A 20,106-nucleotide genomic window follows, 5' to 3' on the forward strand; every position below is an offset into this window, starting at 1 on the left:
TTTGGCTGGGCTCAATCACATGTCTGAGGCATCAGCCAGAATGGATGCTGAAGATGAAAAGGCTGGGAAAGTTGGAATAAACAGGATAGCTGAGGCCTCTCTTCATGTGGCCTCTCATCCCCTAGCAGATAAACCCAGTCTTGGTCACATGGTGGCAGAGGGTTCCTAGAAAGAGGCAAAAAAGGGAGAAGTCCTAATTCATGAACATTATTTGTGTCTCTTCTCATAGTTCTTATATTTGTTAGACGTATATTTTCAAGTCTCTTCTTATATTTTCTAGTGTCCTATTGTCCAAAGGCATAAGGCTGGGCCCAGATTCAAGTGATGGAGAAATAGACTCCACCTTTTGATGGAAGGCGCTGCAAATAAGCTGTGACCATTTTTTGTAATTTCTGGCCGTCAATATTACAAATTTATTTTATTGAGTAACCTATGTATTCTTACCACTGTGCCCATGCAGCCCCTGATTTTGAGATGCTTTTATTCTAAGGACACAAAATCAATAAATTTGGATTGTCTTTTCCCCCTCTTTTTTCCTGTGTTGAGACATGGAGGTAAGAAATATGCTGGTGTTCAGAATTAATAGAAATTTACTCAACTTTTCCTCTAAGTGAATTTATAGCATAAAACTTCCGAACATCTCATTGGAACTCACTGGATATGTTATCTCCATGGTATTATAAGCTCTGTTAGTGATGCTGTCCAGATTTGACATTAGCATTAGCAAGAAACTAATAGCATTAGCAAGAAACTAATTGTAATTTCACCATTACTTGTTCTTCCCCTCTCTTTTCTACCAACCCTGCCCACCCCCACCCCTCGGGCTGTTTGAATTTGAACGAATGGGAGAGACTCACTGAAGTCCATGCAAGTCCTGTTTAAAGTCAGCATCTCCTAATACATTTGCCACTAAATGTTTCCAGCTTCTGAAACAGGCTTCACCATAGCTTTGTTCTGCACTCATATCTGCCTTTATTTGTTGGCTCTAATATTTATCTTAAAGTTCATACCTGCTTTACAACATTCAAAAGATTGTCAGATGCTCTGCGTTTAGAACTCTGGGGGAAACAATGTTATGCATATAAGAACTAACTGCTGTAATGGGGAGGAAAGGTACCAACATATACCTTTCTTTTTCTTCAAAAAAAAAAATGCTCTTTAAAGGAGGCACAAAACTTAAGTCAGGAATTCTTATTAAGTGTGAAAATAAAATTGGGATAATTAAGATATGACCTTAAACAAACAAGGAAGGCCTGAATCTTAGAGATGTGCTGTTTTTCACTCTAGTTTTCTAGCTTGCCTGTGCTAAGGGTGCACAGGCTGATTTCTTAATACCAAATCTCATCATTGTTCCTTGTTCCCATAGTATCCACAGCTCTTTACGGGAATTCTTTCTCCCTGGAAAGGACTACTGCTTTATGGCCCTCCAGGTAAACACATCTTTCTATTTTGGTGTTGGTATGAAGTGTGTGTGCAGAGGATGAATTGTCACCTTCTGTCCTCATGTCAGGACCGGGGCAAATGAGAGCTGAGTAACTACTTCCTTCTTCACCTGTGAGCCTGACTTCTGTCTGTAAGCAGAGGAATGGAGTTCAAGTGTCCACTCACATTTTATCCACAATGTCTCCAGGTACAGGAAAGACTTTACTGGCCAAAGCTGTGGCCACTGAATGCAAAACAACCTTCTTTAACATTTCCGCATCCACCATTGTCAGCAAATGGAGAGGGGATTCAGAAAAACTTGTTCGGGTAGGCATCCTTAATTTTGGTTTTTAAAAATAAGTTCTAGCAGAATATGGTGGTACAAATTGATATCAGAGCTTATTTGTTTTTGAGTGATTTAGGTGTTAGATTTTATCCTGGATCTTAATTACCAAAAGCCTGGGAAATGGATTGACTATTATATGTGGATATTAATAATGCCCTCACCAGCAAAACGCGATCTCCCTTCCTTTGGGAATTTGACCAATAGTGCTTTTTTGATTCATGCAACTTAGGAATGGAAGCTGGAAAAAAAAAAGTCTCTGAAGTAGCCTATTTTTCTTCGTTCAAGAAGCATTTATTATTAAACATGTGCAGTATATTCAGTTAACATTTACTGAGAGACTACTATTGTATGCTAGTTCCTATACTAGGTACTCTAAGGAAGAATCAAGAAACTGAAAACTTAATTATCCTTTCGATGTTCTGAGCAACTTTTCCTCCACAGTGCCCACAGCCTACAGGGTTTTTGCTTTCCTTAAGAGGCTGTTTCCATCTTTACAATATCTTCTTTATAGTCTATGATATATTTTACATCACAGAATTTTACTATGTCTTCCAGTCACCTGAAGAGAACTCCTGTTTATGCTTTATGCTTCAATGTAAGGTAGATCCTTCTCAGAAACCCTGTTAAATTATCATGCTCTGTAAAATGACAGAGATCTAATCAATATTAAGTGATTATAAAATATATATCTTCTGAAAAGTAATAACTCTAAATTATTATGCTTAAATTACATTCCTGTGGATGACTCATTTTCAAACTTTTATGGCCTATTTGGAAGTCATCATAGAACATTTTTAGAGAATTGACTTACCTAAAATAATCTATTACTCACTACTTTGGTTTGTTTATAAGTTGTCTCGAATGTGTAAGTTTTTGTAAATTCTTACAAAACTTAAGATTTTAAATCTTAAGATTTTAAAACTTAAGATTTTAACTTAAATTCATGATTGAAATTCGTGGAAATCTACACTGATGTCTTCTACCTCTTCACTCGTCACCTCGAGTCTCAGTGCCAGTTCCAAGGATGGAGCTTGAATTTAGCTGCTCCTACATTGTGGTTTCCATGTGATTCTAGTTAGCTGACTTTCAATTAGCTGAAATTTAACTAAATAGAATCCTTATCAGCCTGAAGACTTTTTTCTTTTCTTTTCTTTCTTTTTTTTTGCCATTTTATTTTTGTGTGCTGAATAACAACAAAATTCTTAAAAGATGCCTCCAGAATTAGTTTAGATTCATCTCCTGCTATGAAAAGTGGAGTTTAGAACCATGAGCAGCAGATACTGCAGGGTGCTCAAAGAAAGATTACCTTGTACTTTCTGAAAAGGATTTACCTAGGCAGAAGAATAAATTTAGATATTTTATCAATATTCTTAACAAATATTGAAGCTAAATGGATTTTCTTGTTTATTGTTGAGTAGCCAGAAAAGTCAATTAAGAACTCTCCATTCTGTGTGAACATTTTATTTAATGTTTTCCTCTGCTTCAGTATTATTTTGTTAGAATTCTAAGACTGAGGAAATGATTCCTCCCCCCATTTCTCCCCTTCCTGTACCATATATTTAAAAAACAACTGCCTTTTAAAAAAAGTATAAAAAGGTATATAGACCCTTGAGTACCCAGAGGCAACTACTATTAGCAGTTGTTGGTGTAGCCTTCGAGAACGTTTCTGGATAACTACGCTACCCTAGAAAATACTGTCTATATCTTTCTTCCTTTTTAAGTACAGGTAGGACCATATCGTATATCCCTTCTGCACCTTGCTTTTTTCCCCCCACTTAACAATCTAACTTAGACACTGTTCCACATTGTTGTAGATAGAACGTATTTTTTTGTATCTCTACATGCACTTCGTTGCATGGATGCACCAAAATGTATTCAATCCATCTTATCTTGATGGGCATTTAGGTTGCTTTCAGTCTCTTGCTGTTATGAACAAAGCTCCAGTGGGCAGTCTTATGTGCACATATGTGTCTGCATGTATAGTAATATAGGACAATTTCTCTGAAGTACAATTGCTGGATTAGAAGGAATGAGCATCATCAATTGTCAAATTGCCTGCTGACAGGGTTGTACCAGCTTACAGTTAGTGGTTTGTGAGTGTGTTTGCTTCCCCACGCCCTGGTCAGCACTGTGTAGTGCCAACATTTTTTTTTTTTTTTTTTTTGAAACCTGGGTGTTATTCTAGATTCCTGTCTTAATCACATCCAAATGATAGCTAATTTCTGACCATGTACACTCTAAAATTCCATAGAATCTTTGCCAATCTGATGGTGAAACCTTATATTTCAGTGATTGAATGTGCATTTTAATATTTCACTGCTCAAATGTGCATTTCTTTGATTCTGGATGAACTTCAGCATCTCTTTATAAGTTTAGAAGATATTATATTTTTTCTGTGAAATATATTTTTACTTTGGATATTTTTTTAAAAAATTCAAGAAGATACAGATAACCTCTCCTAAACTTGAAAGATCCCGTTTCCTTTCAGAAAGTACTTAATTTTCTCCTTATTTTCTGAGCTCCTGGAAAGATCACCCGGAAAATCTTGGTCATGCTGTCAAGCTCCTTACTGTGAAGCTTCCAGATGAAGAGAGCTCTTCAAAACCTTCCCTGAAATCAGAGAAGCTCTTTCCACCATTTGTTTCTCTTTCTGTTCCATTTAAAGAGTTATTTATAGGGAACCCTTGAGTTATGTTCCTCGCTCCTCTCCTTCTGTTCATGCCTCTTAGGAGTTGATCGCTATTGAATAGTTGAGTGGTCTCTTTAGCAAATGCATGCACCTGTTGATGCTTACATCTTTCAGCACCCCCACCCCACCCTCAGTTGTATTTAACTTCCTCCAAGTACCTCTGAAAAATATTTGACTAATGCTTCCAGAAGCCCTTACCCAGGATTCTATATATGCCCTGGGAGTGGAAAGAGCAGTGGCGTGGGCAATGCGGAGACCTAGGCTCCAGATGTGGTTCTCGTCCCAGCTGGATGTTTGGTCTGGTAGAGGCTCTTGGTCTCTCTGTCCCTTAGCAAGCTCCTTAAAAACGTGTATGGTTCTAAGATAGGGTTCCTACTATTCCATTTTTCATTGAGTAGAGTGCTGCTGTTGTAATCACCCTTAACATCAGGTATTTTGGGGCTTTTCTCTTTGTGAAAAGGAAGAAAAGTTGTTTGCTTCTAATTAGGTGTCCTCTGTTGTATCTAAAAGGCGAGTGTGCTCAGTGTCCCAGCATTGCCGTTGTTCTCTCAGTTCACTAGACTGAGCCAGCCGTGCCAGTGAAACAGGATTCAGTGAAAGGAAAATGCTGGCACATGAGTCTGGATGCCCCACACACTTGCGGGGAGGGGGAGGAATTTCCCATTTGGCAACAAGGAGACCTGGAAGGGATAACCTGCCGCTGCTGGTGAAAACCAGTCTGGCTTTTTCTGAGCCCGTCCCCTCTTATTTGTTCTGTGATGCTTTGCTAAGTGCTAAGTGACACAGAGAATAAATCCCCCATGCCTATTAAAGAATCTCTATTCTTTTCTAAATCTCTACTGTTTTCTCTGATCAACCAGTGAAGAATTGTATATGGTGCTCAGGAGATCAGTTCCCGGGTTAGAAAAAAAAGGTTCAGGTTTTTATACTCTTTTCATCACCACAACATCTCCCTTTAGAGCCTTTATTTTGGTTTTATATGTCTGTTCTTTTGCTGTTTGCTTTCCTGTTCTTGCTCAGTCTATAGTATTTTATTTTGGAATAGAGCATCTCATGCAATCAGGGATTGCCTTCAAGTACCTGAGCCCACCAAGCAGCAGTGCTGAGGTGGTATGGGGACCCCGTGGAGTAATTTGGGGAACAGAAAGGGGCAAAATTCTTCAGCCCCGTTACCCATGACTGGAACCCTATCCTTTCCCTACAATTCTTCCTTCAGACAATAACCCTCCTATTGTCCCCAAAGGTTAAAGGAAAAATCATGAAATGATTTTTCATATTCCAAGGATTTTGTGTCCGTTTGGAACATGTTTTTGGCAGGATGTCTCAGGGGTTAACCAGCTGACTGGAAGCTTGGGAACTGAGTTTTATCTTAAGCTCTCCCATTTATGGTTAGTCAGTTTGCACTAACCACCTACCCTCTCTGGCTCTAATTTTATCAAGTGATAAATGGAAATAATTGGACCATCCAACCCCATGGGGTGGTGGTAGGGAGAAATAATTGTAATGATTATAAAGTTATTGTGAAATCACCGAGGGCAGCATAAATGCTTTTTATTATAGTCACTCTAAGCTTTAAATCTCTGGGAGCATCTGAGGACTTTAATCGGAGTATATGAATTTGAATATGTGTCTGCTTTTCCCCCACACAGGTGTTATTTGAACTTGCCCGCTATCATGCCCCCTCCACGATCTTCCTGGACGAGCTGGAGTCAGTGATGAGTCAGAGAGGCACGGCTCCTGGGTAACAGACAGGGTTGTTTTTTTTTTTTCTTTTGGTCATCATTTCTCCCCTCTTGTAAGTGTGTTTGATGGTCGGAAGCCCATCGACATTTACCAGCAGAATGAGCCTATTAATAAGCCCACAAATTTTCTGCAGACACATGGAAAGGTCTTTAAATTAGATCCTGTTAACTGAATAGCTGATTTAAGTAGTTTTTATAACCGGAGGAAATGTCATCCTCCCTTCCCCCTTCCCCACAGAGTGGTTTTCAGGCCCGAAGATCATCCAGCCCCAGGATCCCAGACTGCCACAACAGTCCTGCTGGCTCAAAATAGCCACCTATGACCACCTCGTCTGGAGCCAGAAGGGCTGCCCGTGGGGAGTGGGGCCTGCCCACTCAGCCACTGCAAAGGGCCAAGTCTGTATTTCACTCCTGCGAGGCAGTCCTTGAGGGTGTGTGAGGCCAGGGAAGCCACCACTTCTCTGTGTCATCAGGTTATGGCTCAGCGTGTCTGATTTTAAATATGTCACATAGGTTATTTCTAAAGATGAAGTGTCAGCTAATGTCCCCAGCAGGAAGGAACACTTCTTAGACTGAAATAAGCCTTCTGTTTGTGTTTCCAAAAGGCTGAGCAGTGTTGTTTTGTTTGTTTGTTTTTAAGACCAGCTTTCAGTATTGATCAGAGGTATTTTTCTTGGAAACTTTACTAAACTTGGTACACCTGGCTTGAAAAAACAGATCTCTGGGAAATCTCAACACAGTAGCATTTATTAATGACCGTTAATGGCCTATCATCAAGGCAGAACTAATAGCCATAAAAAGCAAATAATTAGCTTGTTGGAAGTATAACTAGAATATAATTTCTGCAATTTTACTTATTGGAAACATTTTCTTTTCTTCTCTCTACTGCACCATCACCCAGCTGGGGATCCACCAGAACCCCTAGTAGTCATTCTCTCTGCAACGACCAGGCCTCTCCTGGCCTACCTTATTGTGGTGACCTGTGCACTTGTCCTCACAGTTGCTTTGTTGGTCCCTATCTCTAGGTTTTCCTACAGCCTCGATTGGGCTAATATGGAAACTCATCAACTACTACTCTTGAGTGCACTCCAGGTTTTGCCTCAAACTTCAGTTTCCTTGACTGGAACTTGAAGACTCTAAAATTAGAGTCTTCAAAGCATCAGGGAATAAGGGCAGATGCTCTGAAGACTTCTTGGGTCATATAGTGTTAAAAGAATCATAATTAGGAGCAAATGCTAAATAAATACATAACTATGCTGTGAGAGTATCTTCTCCCTTAGGAAAAGATAGTTGGGTTGTAAGGGCATAAATCCTAAAAAACCATATATCTAATTTAAGTTGCTATTACACACATGCACAGACAAGAAGTCAAATATCCTGTTGTCCAAGAAAGGCATTTTTTTTAATCCTTTTAACTAGATCTATACAAGTGAGGAGGCAGGAGAGTCTGCTGAATGTGGTCAGTGGTTAAACTCAATTTGGATTGTTGTGGTCCTCACACTGTGCTCTTTCTTGGTGGTAAGACCTTTGGAAATGGAGCAGAGGACTTGGAGGGCAAATTTGCAGAGAAAACTGCCTCCAATCTGCTCTACAAAGAAAGTGTTGGTTTCCATGTCATTATCTTGCTTTTTATCAGAAGAGAGTGAAACAGATTCAGTGTAGTAGATCATCTTTCTTGAACGTTAGATCTATAATTGATACTAAAAGAAATACTGTGTGAAAGTACTTTCATGCATGCTATATAAATAAAAAGGATTATTCTCAATTATGCCATTTTTTAAAGGAGTAAATAATGCTGCAGATAGACACGGTTGGGCTGTATTTAGTCTACCCAGTGGCACTATTTACCCTTTAATTATTTTCTAGTTCACTGCCAACCTTCGGTTTTCTTTTGAATACCACCATTATATGAGGGTACTTCAAAAAGTTCACGGAAAAATAGAATTAAAAGATAATACAAATCTTTCCATGAACTTTTTGAAGCACCTTTATATTCACTTATTTCCTTTCTGTTACTCTATGTGAAAATGATAACAAATAGCTTGTTTTCTCTAACTCTAGAATGAGTGGCTCCCTTAGCCATCAGAACAGAATCCATCCTACAGTCACTGGGTCATTGCTGTGAGTGTCAGTCTTATCGTGAAGGTGATGGCCCTGCCATTTGAGACAATCACACCTCCCTTCTCTCTGTAGGGGAGAACATGAAGGAAGCCTTCGGATGAAGACAGAGTTACTGATGCAGATGGATGGGCTGGCTTGCTCAGAAGATCTTGTGTTTGTCTTAGCAGCTTCTAACTTGCCATGGTAAGAGATCAAGAGAGTACATTTTGAATACATTTTCACGAGCCACTAAGCTCAGGTGAAAATTTTATACTGACCATTTCAAGCAAAGCCTCATTGTTTGGTTCCAGCCCTAGAAGATTAATTTGAAGGCTTTGCTGTTCAGATCCACAGTCCTATCTGTACCATGAAAGATCTGTCTTAATAGAGAGAACACAGGCTACCACTGACGATATTTAAAATGAACATTTTGAGTTTAAAGGCAAATTATATACTATGTTTAAATTAAGCAGGGCTTTGGCATAGAACTATAAAATGCTTAAAATCTCCAAGACTCAAAGAATATTTCAGAAACTAAATGTTTGGATTTTATCAGTATTAAAATTAAACTTTTTTTTAAGTTAGAAGGAAAACCTTTTCTTTAATGTTGCACGGTAAATAGGAAGTCAAATAATCTCTAATTGAATATATAATACACTATCAGAGTCTTTTATTCCAACAGTATCCCAGAGTGGTTTAAGAACAATTCTAGAAGTGGAATTGGGAAATAAGAGATGTTGACTAAGGAAAAACAATTTCTACTTGGAAAGTATATTTAAAAAATAATTGCAATCCCTTTATAGTTCTAAGAATATTTTCACATACATCATTTCTTTCAAGCTGCAGATGAGGCAAGAGACATAAAGGAATCACTGCTCTTCCCATTCTCAGACAGGAACCAAGTTCAAGAGAGGTCAATCCACCCAAAGTCAACAGCAGTCTTGTAACAGAGCTGGGACTCATGACACTCTTCCCCCACCCCACCCCACCCCACCAATCCTTTTCCCACATTCAAAGATGAAAATAGAAACTCTTTTGTAGCATAGTGATCATCTGGGATCCCAAACCAGAAGTCACTAAAAAGAAATTATGACATTTATGCATAATCATTTGTTTTAAATATATTCATAACTTAAATCTAGCTCCCCCTCCCCCGAATTTATAAGATTTTCTCTACTGTGTTAAGGTAATCAGCACTTCACTTTTGAAGAGATAGGCATTTATACTGAAACAATATTAAAGTGGAGTCCAACCAAAGAACCACCATTTAAATAAGATCATGGAACCCTCCAGGGAAGGAATCCCTGTTCCCTCGTCTGTTTGAAGCAGGGTTGATCATAACCACGTCACTTATGTTCAGGGTGACTGTGAGAGTCACTGGGGTGGGTGTGGAGCTGTGAAGCCTCCGGTAAGTGTGGGAAGGTCTGTGTCCCTGGGTGACCTACACATTTTCTAGAAGAATAGAGGGCCCTAACTCCCAGTGAATACCTAAGAAGTTTTTGAGGAAGTTATTGTCCTGCCTCAGTTTCCCTAAGGCCCAAATAAACTGGTTCACAGTGCCCCCCCAAAATACCCAGAAAACAAAAAACATAAAACAAAGCAAACAAACAAACACAGAACTCTCAAGGTTTTTTTTTAAGAATCCCATAAAATAACTGAACTTGACTTTTTTACACAAAAGGAGGTATGTTACATAAATTTGTCTGTATCTTGATTTTTTTTTTAATCTTAACAAAATATCCTGGAGATTTTTCCAAATAAGTATACAAAGTTCCTCCTTATGTCCTTTATAGCTGTGTAGTGCTCCATTTCGTGTGTGTGATAATTTATCCCACCAGTCACCTAATGACGGGCGTTTGGGTTATTTCTACTCTTTTGCTATTAAAAATGATGCTGTAATGAGTAACAGTGTGCCTATATCACTACGCGTATTTGCCAGTGTATCTTTGGGGTAGGTTCCTGGATATAGATTGCTGGGTCCAAGGGTTAATGTGCATGAAATTATGGTAGAAACTGCCAAATATCCCTCCATAGAAGTTGTTTGACTTTGTATTCCCACTTGTGTCCTGCTTTCATTACTTAACATTATAGCAAGAACATTTCCAATGTCATTAAATAATCCTTGAAAATTGGATTTTGTAATGGCTGCCCAAAATTCCCATATGTGAATATACCATAATTTAGTTAATCATTCCTTTCCTATTGAACATATATGATGCTCCAAAACTTACTCTGTTATAACTAACACTGAAATGAGCTTCCTTGTATAAAAGTTTTTGACTAAAGTTCTGGTTATTTCCTTAGGACAGATTACTAGAAGTCAGATTACCATATCACAGGGTTTAGGTGGTTTTTAAGTCCCTTGTGACATATTGCCAAAGTCCTTCTAAGAGGAAATAGTGTACCTTTATCAAGAATGTTGGAACAGATCTTTTTCTTGGCTTCAGGGTCTTAGATGAGAGAATAGACTTATTTGATTCAAGCGGTGTGTCCTTCTGGGAGAAATAACTAAATCATACCAAACTATAGTGTAGACCCAGTCCTAAAATCCCAAAAGAAATTCTTTGTGGTTAGTGGCAGGTCTCATGTATAGCATCTTTCAAGGAACTAGTCTATCCTGTCCTTGACTGCTCATTAACTTACCGTTTTCCCTAGACACATCCATTCTGTCTCCAAGGGGCAGGCATTTTCTCCCTTCTCAGCAGTAAGATGGCATGCAGCCTGCTCAGAAGATCACCTTCTCTGGTCTACAGAATCACAGAGAGGACAAGAAGGAAGCAAAACATGACAGCTCAACTGTGTCATTTGGCATGCCAATAAGCAATAAAAGGAATAACAAAGCTTGTTTCTTTAACATAATAGCCATGTGAGAAATTTAGTGAGCTCAGTGAGGGCTAATCAGACCCACCTCAATTATTGAGTTTTCATAGACTCAGGCCCAGGAGTCCAGGGGGAAACAAGGTACTGAAAGGGCCATCAAGGCAAATGCCATCTTTAGACATCTGTTTCACTCTGTGGTAGTATCTACAGATAAGGCGTGAAGACTGTGTGTGTGAGGTACAATGAAACTCCTGTTTTCCCTGCTGTTTGTAAAACAGCTAGAAATTCCAGCAGCCCTCTTAAAAATCATGTACCTAGTATGACCAAGCTCTGGATTAAAAAGCAAAGAACAAAAAGCCCCTAAAATTTAGAAGAAAACACAAGATGCAAGAGATCACAGTACTGGAAATAAAATACTCTTGATCTGTGTTTTGGGGAAAGTCATCAGGAAAAAGGAGCTGTAGGTCAGCAGTGGCTCACCTGTGTCATTACCTCATGACGTCTACTCATTTACTTTTTTAGACAAATTTGAAACACCCCTGGGGCACTTGCTAACCTGGCTGTCTTTTTATCATCTATGTAAACTGACTTCTCGTATGAACTCTCTACTCTCTGGTGTGATATTTCTCTAGAAATGTGTGCTTGTGATGACCCCGGCTCTGTCCACAATCACCGTGTGCACCTATGGGCTCCAGGGAGAAGTTGTGCTCTCTGACATCCTACCTTTCAGCTTTGTGCCTTGACTAGATCAACCTTTTTCCAGAAGTGGCCTGCCATGGGTCAGTAAGCATTGTGCAAAAAAATGGGATCTTGTGTTCTGATATATTCAAGAGATACTAAGCTAAAGACAGTTCCACTGGTTTCCCCCATGGCAGGATGTCTCAGTGTCTTTAAGGTGCCATTGGGCATTGTGACTCTCCATGAAAGATACACTAAAGCAGTACCTTCCAAACTTATCTGACCCCAGAGTCCTTTCTTCAGGGAGTACCTCACAGGGCTAGTGTTCCATTTGAAAACCCTTTGGGAGACATTGGTTCACACTCACTCACTCTGATTTGATGAACGCATGTTCCATTGCAGTTGCATTCAATCGTGCTTGCAGGCTTGTTATCTTTCATAGTATTTCTGTGCCTATCGGTGGCCAAATCATTTTGCTTGAAATTGCTTCTCTCCATACGAAACTTCACTCTCCCATGCAGTAGTATCACGTCTGTGATCTTCCACATGTGGTGTATGGGCAATACTGATACAACCAGGAAAGGAACATGCTGTGCAGGATTTGGTAGGTCCAAGGGGGCAGGCACGTGGCTGCCTAGCATTAGGTTACAAAGTAGAAACCTCACCTGCCCGGTGCTTGCCTCACCCTGATTCCATCAGACCTAAATAGCTTCCGACCTGGCCTACTCTGCACTGCTTTTTCTTCTCAACAGGGTGCAGCTTGACAAACAAACTAAGTTTAAAACCAAATTTAAAAAATTATAAATTTATTATAACCATTTTATAGAAAATTTGAGAACTGGAAAAATATTCATTTTCATCACTGTGACACAAGTATGATCATCTCTGCATCTCTCTTTTTGGTGAAAATCGTTTGCCTATTTGTTATCATCTGTGATCTGTGTATTCTTCTGTCGTCATTTTTTTTTTTTTTTTTCCGAAGAGAAAAACAGTTTTACTGTTTTGGCTATTTAGAAAAGTAACACATGTTCATCATGAAAATCATATTTTAGATGCTTCGGTGTTGTTTGAAAGTAAATAGTGCCCTGTGACTACACCCTGGAAAATGATGTAAATCTTTCCAGACTCTGTGTGTGGGTGTATGTGTGTAGAGCATGCACACGGCGACAAAAAAGGGATTGTCCCATGGATACATATTTTATTGTTCTCTGGCCTGTTTTTGTTGGTTTGTTTGTTTTTACCTTCTCTTTGTACATTGTGGATAACTGTGAAAATCTACCTAATCCTGTAAAGCACACACTGTATGAGTGTGCCATGATTTATTTTACTTTGTTTTCCTGAGGGTTTTTAGCCTGCTGGCACCACTGAGCGATTTTCCTTCCTACTACCATGACTCAGCTCCCAGCTTGGTCCCAGGGCACTCCCAGGCAGGGATGCTTTTTCTTTTTTATCTGTGCACATTAGCAGTTCTGAGCTGTGGGCTTCTCCAGCACCCGTCCATCTGGGATAGACAGGGCAGAAAGAAAACTCGCTGCCACGTCACTCTTCAGGTCCTGAGGTTCCCAGCCAGTCCTCCTTCCATCTCTCAGTGTCTCCCTACATGTGTTTGTTGCATTTTATCCAGGGACTTTTTAGTTGGAAGAGGGTGGACTAGAGAGGAATGGGCTTCTCTATCTTGGCCAGAACTGCAAGTCTCTTGCTTATATTTTCTATTCCCTCTTTTATCTCTAAGTATTTTAAACATAATTTATTTTATACTCTCTATCAGTGGAGTCTCCCTCTGTTAGTGTTTTCTCCTGACTCATTCATGATGGTTTGTTATGCTATTTTAGATAGTGAGCTTACATTAATGAAGTGGACTCTATCTGTGGCAGTCTTGCATGGGTCCCTTTGGAGAAAATTTTTCACTGTGTTTAAGCTAATTTCTCAGCTTAGGACTTCTTGGGCCGTGCCAACGAGGGTAAGTCTATGGTTCTGGATTATCAGTGAAGACTTTTTCCCACCCCCAAGTGCAAGACAAATTTCCCGATGCCTTTCATTGCTAATGGGGTGATTTTTAACCCACCCTTTCGCAGGAGGCAAGTGTCCTTCAGCAGTACTGTTTTTTTGCTGTATGTGGTGGTCCTTGACTCTACCTCCCTCTTGAATGAGCCTGAGATAGCTACATGCTATCTCACATGTAGCCTTTGAAACCTAAACCTCTTTGTAACCAAGAGGCAAACACCCCCAAATCAGCTATGACTTCAACTGCAACTGCCCAGTCTTGGTTTTCGGCTTTCTCTTCATTTTTTGGACCTTGAACAATTTGGCCCTGCCTCCTCGTGGCTCAGTTGTGCACTCTAAAAGTGTTTCCTATAATTAATTGAGCTTTTCAAGGGACTTTATTACAAGAGACTTGTGAATATCTAATCTTTTTTTATTGGTAATATATTTTCTGGCAAGAGTAATTGGGGAATATATGTTCTTTGCTGATACTGTAGTACTTAGAAGTCATTTTCATTTTTTATAATAGAGAAATGATGCTCTTAACCCAAACATTATTAGTAGGACAAAAACTGAACTGATTGCTCCAGACTATCCTGCTGGATTCCCTGTCTCATGCTTGGGAGCTCACTCCTCAAAATGAGAAGTGGAATCTCTGGTGACTACATCTTTCAACTCATCTTCAAAAGCACAGACCAGCCAAGTGAGTGAGATGAATCATCCCCTCAACTCATTGTTTCCATGATTTTCACTAAAGATTAAAATACAGTGTTTTGTTCCCATCACTCAAGTTGATGCTGCTTTTCTCTTTAATTAAATAGAACCAATGATGATTATGAAATGGTAATTTTCAACAAAGCAGATTCACCTTCAAGAATAACCTGAATTTTAAGGAAGCAGGCCATTTTACAGGAAGCCAGTAGCCCTGCACCTAAAGTTCATGCATGCATTGAAGCAGTATTTCTTGAGCACCTATTAGCTATTCTGCATGATAGAGAATGGGGGATCTAAGACATGCAGCCCAGTATCCTTGGCCTCTGGAAACTGGAAATCTGATGTAACAACTGAGATAAAATTATATAGGAGAGAGAGACAATTTCTGATGATGGATATATATTTTTAAAAGTTTTTATTAGGTAGAGAGCTCTTGATCCAGGCCTATAAAAATGACTTGACTTTTGATAGGTAAAGTAGAAGTTCCACACAAAGAAAATGGCCTAAGTAGAACTCAGAACTAGGATAGCAAAAGTGGATTCAGGGAATGGCAAGCAGACTACTTTGGCCCAAGTGGGAATTGTAGGTAGGGTTCAGCTGATGTAGGGCTTTCTGTGGGAGACAAGTGTAATCTTTGACGCTTTGTTCACTGGCTGCTCATCATCTACCAAAGAACGGTACAGTTCCTTACTCTGCTCTTTAAGGATTAGCATGACCACTGACTGTATGATGGTTAGGGACAAACTGCAAAGGCTTTGCTTACAAAGCTGAAGGTTGCTTTTCTCTTACCATGTTGAGATAGTTTAAACTTGATAAATTTTAACTATTGAAGGAACAAACTAGAATTAGGTTTGGCTTCCAAATTCTGTTAAATTTGCAATGATCTCTGTCCCAGGAACCCCGTGGTTTAACAGGGTAGATGGGCTAAGGGCTTAGGAAGGTGGCTGAAGGTTTGGTGCAGGTGCACAGGTTGCTCAGGTGCAAGGCCTTGTAGCCCCCATAAACTGTCGAGGTGGCCAGTGGGTGCTGCACTGTTTATCCAGCAGTGGGTACAGGTCCAGGGTACCAGTCTCTGAGGTCTGTAAGCCTTCGCTGTGTTCCACATGTTTTCCATAACTCACACTTGCTGGTTGTTTTGACTTTTGAGTGATGTAAATGCCAAATAACCAGAATAAAGGAGATCCAAGAACGAAATATCTAGCTTTAAAAATCAAAGTGCAGGAGCTAAGGGGAGTGTTTTCTGGTTGCCACAGGTTATATATTTTTTTATACAGATATATTGGCATAAAGAATGATTCCTGGGTACATTCCATTTGTCCTTTGTTTCCTCCCTTGCATGCTTGTATTATTATTGATGTCACTAAAAGTGCATTCATCAGGCCCGGCTGTCCGAGAGGTGCACTTATTTTGTACCCACAAGCAGTTTTGAGGTAAATCACTTGCTTTAGGGCATTAGCTGATCAATACAGACATCTATAGTGAGGGATGGTTTTCCCACCTCACTCTGCATGACTCCATTTTCCTAGGGCTTTCTGGGGGTTCTGGTCTTCCTTTAGAGAGGAAGTCACTCTGGATGGATGGAGACAATCAGAAGAAGGTGCCTCTAAGAAAACCTTCCTCCTGCAATCCCTGCCTTTTCGGGAGGCAGCAGCTGCTCCAAGGAAAAGCCTTGGAGGAAGATATGGCAACTATTGGTCACCCCAGCTCTGCCATTTCTACGGGTTGATGTGCTCTTCTTTACTGGTTTTCAGTCTGGTATTAAGTCTTACTTTATCTTTGAAGTTTACAGAACCAACATTCCTGAAGTCCAAGGTCCAAACCTCACTGTTACCATCTTTAGTTACTTTTCAATAGGGGGCTGTCTTATCGGTTTCTGTATATTAAAGGCTTAGCAGTGACATTACATGTGTCAGGTGGTAAATATTGCTGAACTGAACTGATTCCCTAAAACACGAGTATAATGGTTTCACTTTATTAAAAGATCTCCTCCCTTCTCTGCTTTTCTTCTTCCCCCTCACTTCACCGTCTTCTCCCACTAATTCAGCCACAACTCCCTGCTAGTTGTCTAGACTGACTTTTGATACACTCAGACACACCCGGTATTCTATCAATTTCATCTACTTAAAGACATGTCTTCCAGAGCCTTCTTACCAGCTTCACACTGAACTGATTGTCCTCTGCACCCAGTATATAGAGGACACCCTGGAATCTCACCTCATCATCCTAGATATTCCTTCACTTTCCGTGTCAGGCCTCCTGGTCCTTGAATCTCTTATAGACTTTTCCTTTGGTTTACTCCCTCCCTTTGGCCAGAATCTTCCAATATTTTCCTGACAAAAGATATTTGAGAAGCAAATTTTTTAAAAGGCTTTGAGTGTTGAGAATATCTTTATTCTATCTTCCAACTTGATAATTTGATCAAGATACAGATTTCTACATTGGAAGTTACTTTTCATCAGAATTTTGAAGGTATTACTCTATTTTTTTAAATATCTCACATTGCTGCTGAGAAGTCTTATTGTTGATCCATTGCATATAACCTGTTTTTTCTCTCTGGATGCTTTTATGATCCTTCTTCATTCTCGGGGTTCTGAAACTTCACCCCGATGTGACTTGAAAGTCCACTTGCAGGTAACTGCTGGTATCATAACAGAGCCTGAAGCTCTGGCTTCAGAGTCTCACTATTTGTGCTAAAATCTTTACACCTACCTCATAGGGTTGTTGTGAGAAATAAGCGAATTAATATCTATAAGATGCTTTAAAAAGTGCCTTCCACTTAGTAAATTCTATTTAAACCTTAACTTCTATTAATACTTTAAACACAAAAATCATTTCCTAGGGTTCTGGAAAGTTTCTTTGAATTATTTCATTGATATTTTCCCCTCTGTTTTCTCTGTTCTCTTTTACCAGAAATCCAATCATTTGTATGTTGGTTCACCTGAACTAATGCCCTCATTATTTTTTAAAAAAAAAAAATTTCTTTCTCCTTTTGAATTTCTTTCTGTCTGTGTCTTTATCATCCTATTCTCTGGAAGATTTCCTCATTTTTATCTTCTAAATTTTCCATTGTCATTTTAATTTCTTTCATTATATTTTGTATTCCAAGTTATTGTGCTTTGTTGTTTTTCTTCTAATGTTCTTTTTAAATGGCATCTTCTTCCTGTTTCAAGACAATTTTTTCTTATGTCTCTCTGAGAATACTAATTCTTTGAGTTTCATCTCCCTGCAGGTTTATTTCCTTCAAGAGTCTTTTATTTTCTTCCTATTTACTTCTTTTTGACTCTGTCTTATGTTAGAGGCTTTCCACAGAATTGGTCTCCTTGGCTGCCTGCTAATGTTTATGAGAGGCACATTAAAAACAAAAACCCTGTGAGTGTGGGAAGGGCTTGTTGACCGTGGGCTCCATGTAGTGGGATTTGACTGGTCTAATATGTTGGGGAACCTCGAATATCAGTGTTTTTAGGTCTTTCTCTTTGGTCAGACTGCCAAGTGAAGAATCTTACAATCTTTTGCCTAGAGGGTAAGAGCTTGGCTGCTGCCAATATTCTAGGGATAGAGAACTGGAGTCTTATCACTTCAGTTCAGTACACTGTTCTCAACTATTCCTGGTGTTTTCCAACCTTGATAACCTCCATCATACCCTTTGCCAGAGCATGGAAGGGGTAGTTCTTCTGCCATTGGAGGTGGGGAAAAAATCTGTAACCTGTTTCATAAACAACTTTTCAGTCAATTCCCCTATTTTCAACACCTTCACCTTTCTTTTTTTTTTTTTTAAAAGATGACCGGTAAAGGGATCTTCACCCTTAACTTGGTGTTGTTGGCACCACGCTCTCACAAGTGAGCTACTGGCCATCCCTATATAGGGATCCGAACCCATGGCCTTGGTGTTATCAGCACCACACTCTCCCAAGTGAGCCATGAGCCGACCCTCACCTTCACTTTCTAAAGGTCCAAGATACTGGTTGAGCATCCCTAATCAAAAAATCCACAATCCAAAATGCTCCAAAATCTGAAACTTTTTGAGTATCAACATGACAGCACAAATGGAAAATTCTACACCTGACCTCATGTGAAGGGTTGCAGTCAAAATGCAGGTGCACCATGTACAGTTTATTAAGCCTGCCATTCATTGCTACTGTTGTTTAACTGTTGATACAGGTATTTTGGTGATGCTACCGTGCAGCTCAGCTGCCATGAACACATTATTTTTTTCACTGTATTAATGATATGTCATATTTTTTATGGTTAAGTACTTATGTGTGAATAAGTGTAAGAAAATGATTGCTTATTGGTGGCATATAAATTCAGTCAGGAATGATGGTGATGCCAGACAACTTCAGATTGTCCACATGGATGGCTGATAGTGACACCTTTGCTTTCTGATGATTCAGTGTATACAAACATTGCTTCATGGACAAAATTATTTAAAATATTGTATAAAATTACTTCCAGTCTATGTGAATAAGGTACATATGAAACATAAATGAATTTTGTGTTTAGACTTGGGTCCCATCTCCAAGATATCTCATTATGTATATGCAAGTATTCCAAAATCTGAAAGAATTTGAAGTCCAAAATGCTTCTGGTCCCAAGCATTTCAGATAAGGGCTACTCACTCTGTACTGCCATTCCCAAAGTCTCTTAGGGATTCTGTGATTCAAATCAGATTGTCTCTTGACTTTCCTCACTGTTGATTAGAAAGTGGCTTCATGGGTTAACTAAGTTAGTTTTAACCATCATTATGCTTTCCAGCTTTTCACTTTTTGTTGCTATCAGTTCTTCTCCTATTCTCTTTGCTTTTGTAGATTTATGCCATTTAAAACAACAACAACAACGACAGCCCTTCAGTGTTGTTTTAGTAGGGTTTCAGGAGGGAGCAGAGGAGATTGTGTTCACCCCTCAAGTGCAGTCTGATTTAATTTAAAGTTCATCAACAATGAAGTGTTTCTATTTCAACCTTAATTACACAGGTGGCCTTCTGTTGGGACATCCTTGGGTATGAAAGACAATAAATCTCTGCTGGTTATGTGCAGGGGTGATATTCAAAATATTGAACTACTGGTGTGGTATGGGCACTGACCAATTGAAAGAGATGCCATCATTATTGATGGTGCTGACTGCATGTTATTGCTCAGTGTGTGTTGTGAAGGAGGAGGAAGCCATTTGAAGCAAAGACGAACACATCATGAATTGGAGTGCTAGGAAAAGTTCCGCTGTGAAGCATAGTTTTTCTTATCCTTGACCCCATCGTGCCTTGAATATAAATGTTGGCCTTGAGACGGGGAATGGTTATGCAGGGGAGGAGGTGGCTGAGTCTGGCGTGAGATGAATTTCAACAGGATGAGGCTGATAAAGAACAAAGAAAATGCAAAAAAGAAATAGGTAATTGTTGTTGCCAGTAAGGCACGCCTGGACTATGGATTCTCAGCTCAGGGTTGGAGGACTAATAGGTGAAAAAAAGACACAATCTTTAAAGAAATCTAGTCCCTCCAATTTAGGATTCAGATATGCTACCTGGAAGTATGTTTTCATTTTTTCAATTTAAAAGGAAATATTGTAACATTGATTCAAAATAAGAATAAGAAAAACAGGAGGACACTTCGGGCATTCTC

The 20,106-nt window shown here is 39.4% G+C and overlaps 1 protein-coding gene across 2 annotated transcripts in view; it reads left to right on the forward strand.

Annotated features, from left to right (window-relative positions):
- The window catches only part of KATNAL2 (katanin catalytic subunit A1 like 2), a 43,916-nt gene that overhangs the window by 19,628 nt on the left and 4,182 nt on the right, over positions 1-20,106 (forward strand). For both annotated transcript variants that reach the window (XM_063077305.1, XM_063077306.1), the window contains exons 9-12: positions 1,367-1,430; positions 1,631-1,749; positions 6,107-6,198; positions 8,393-8,503. In XM_063077305.1, coding sequence (XP_062933375.1) covers positions 1,367-1,430; positions 1,631-1,749; positions 6,107-6,198; positions 8,393-8,503 — 386 coding nt within the window. The remainder of the gene's footprint in view (positions 1-1,366; positions 1,431-1,630; positions 1,750-6,106; positions 6,199-8,392; positions 8,504-20,106) is intronic.

This window comes from Cynocephalus volans, chromosome 13 (genome assembly GCF_027409185.1).
Source record: "Cynocephalus volans isolate mCynVol1 chromosome 13, mCynVol1.pri, whole genome shotgun sequence".
Classification (NCBI taxonomy): domain Eukaryota; kingdom Metazoa; phylum Chordata; class Mammalia; order Dermoptera; family Cynocephalidae; genus Cynocephalus; species Cynocephalus volans.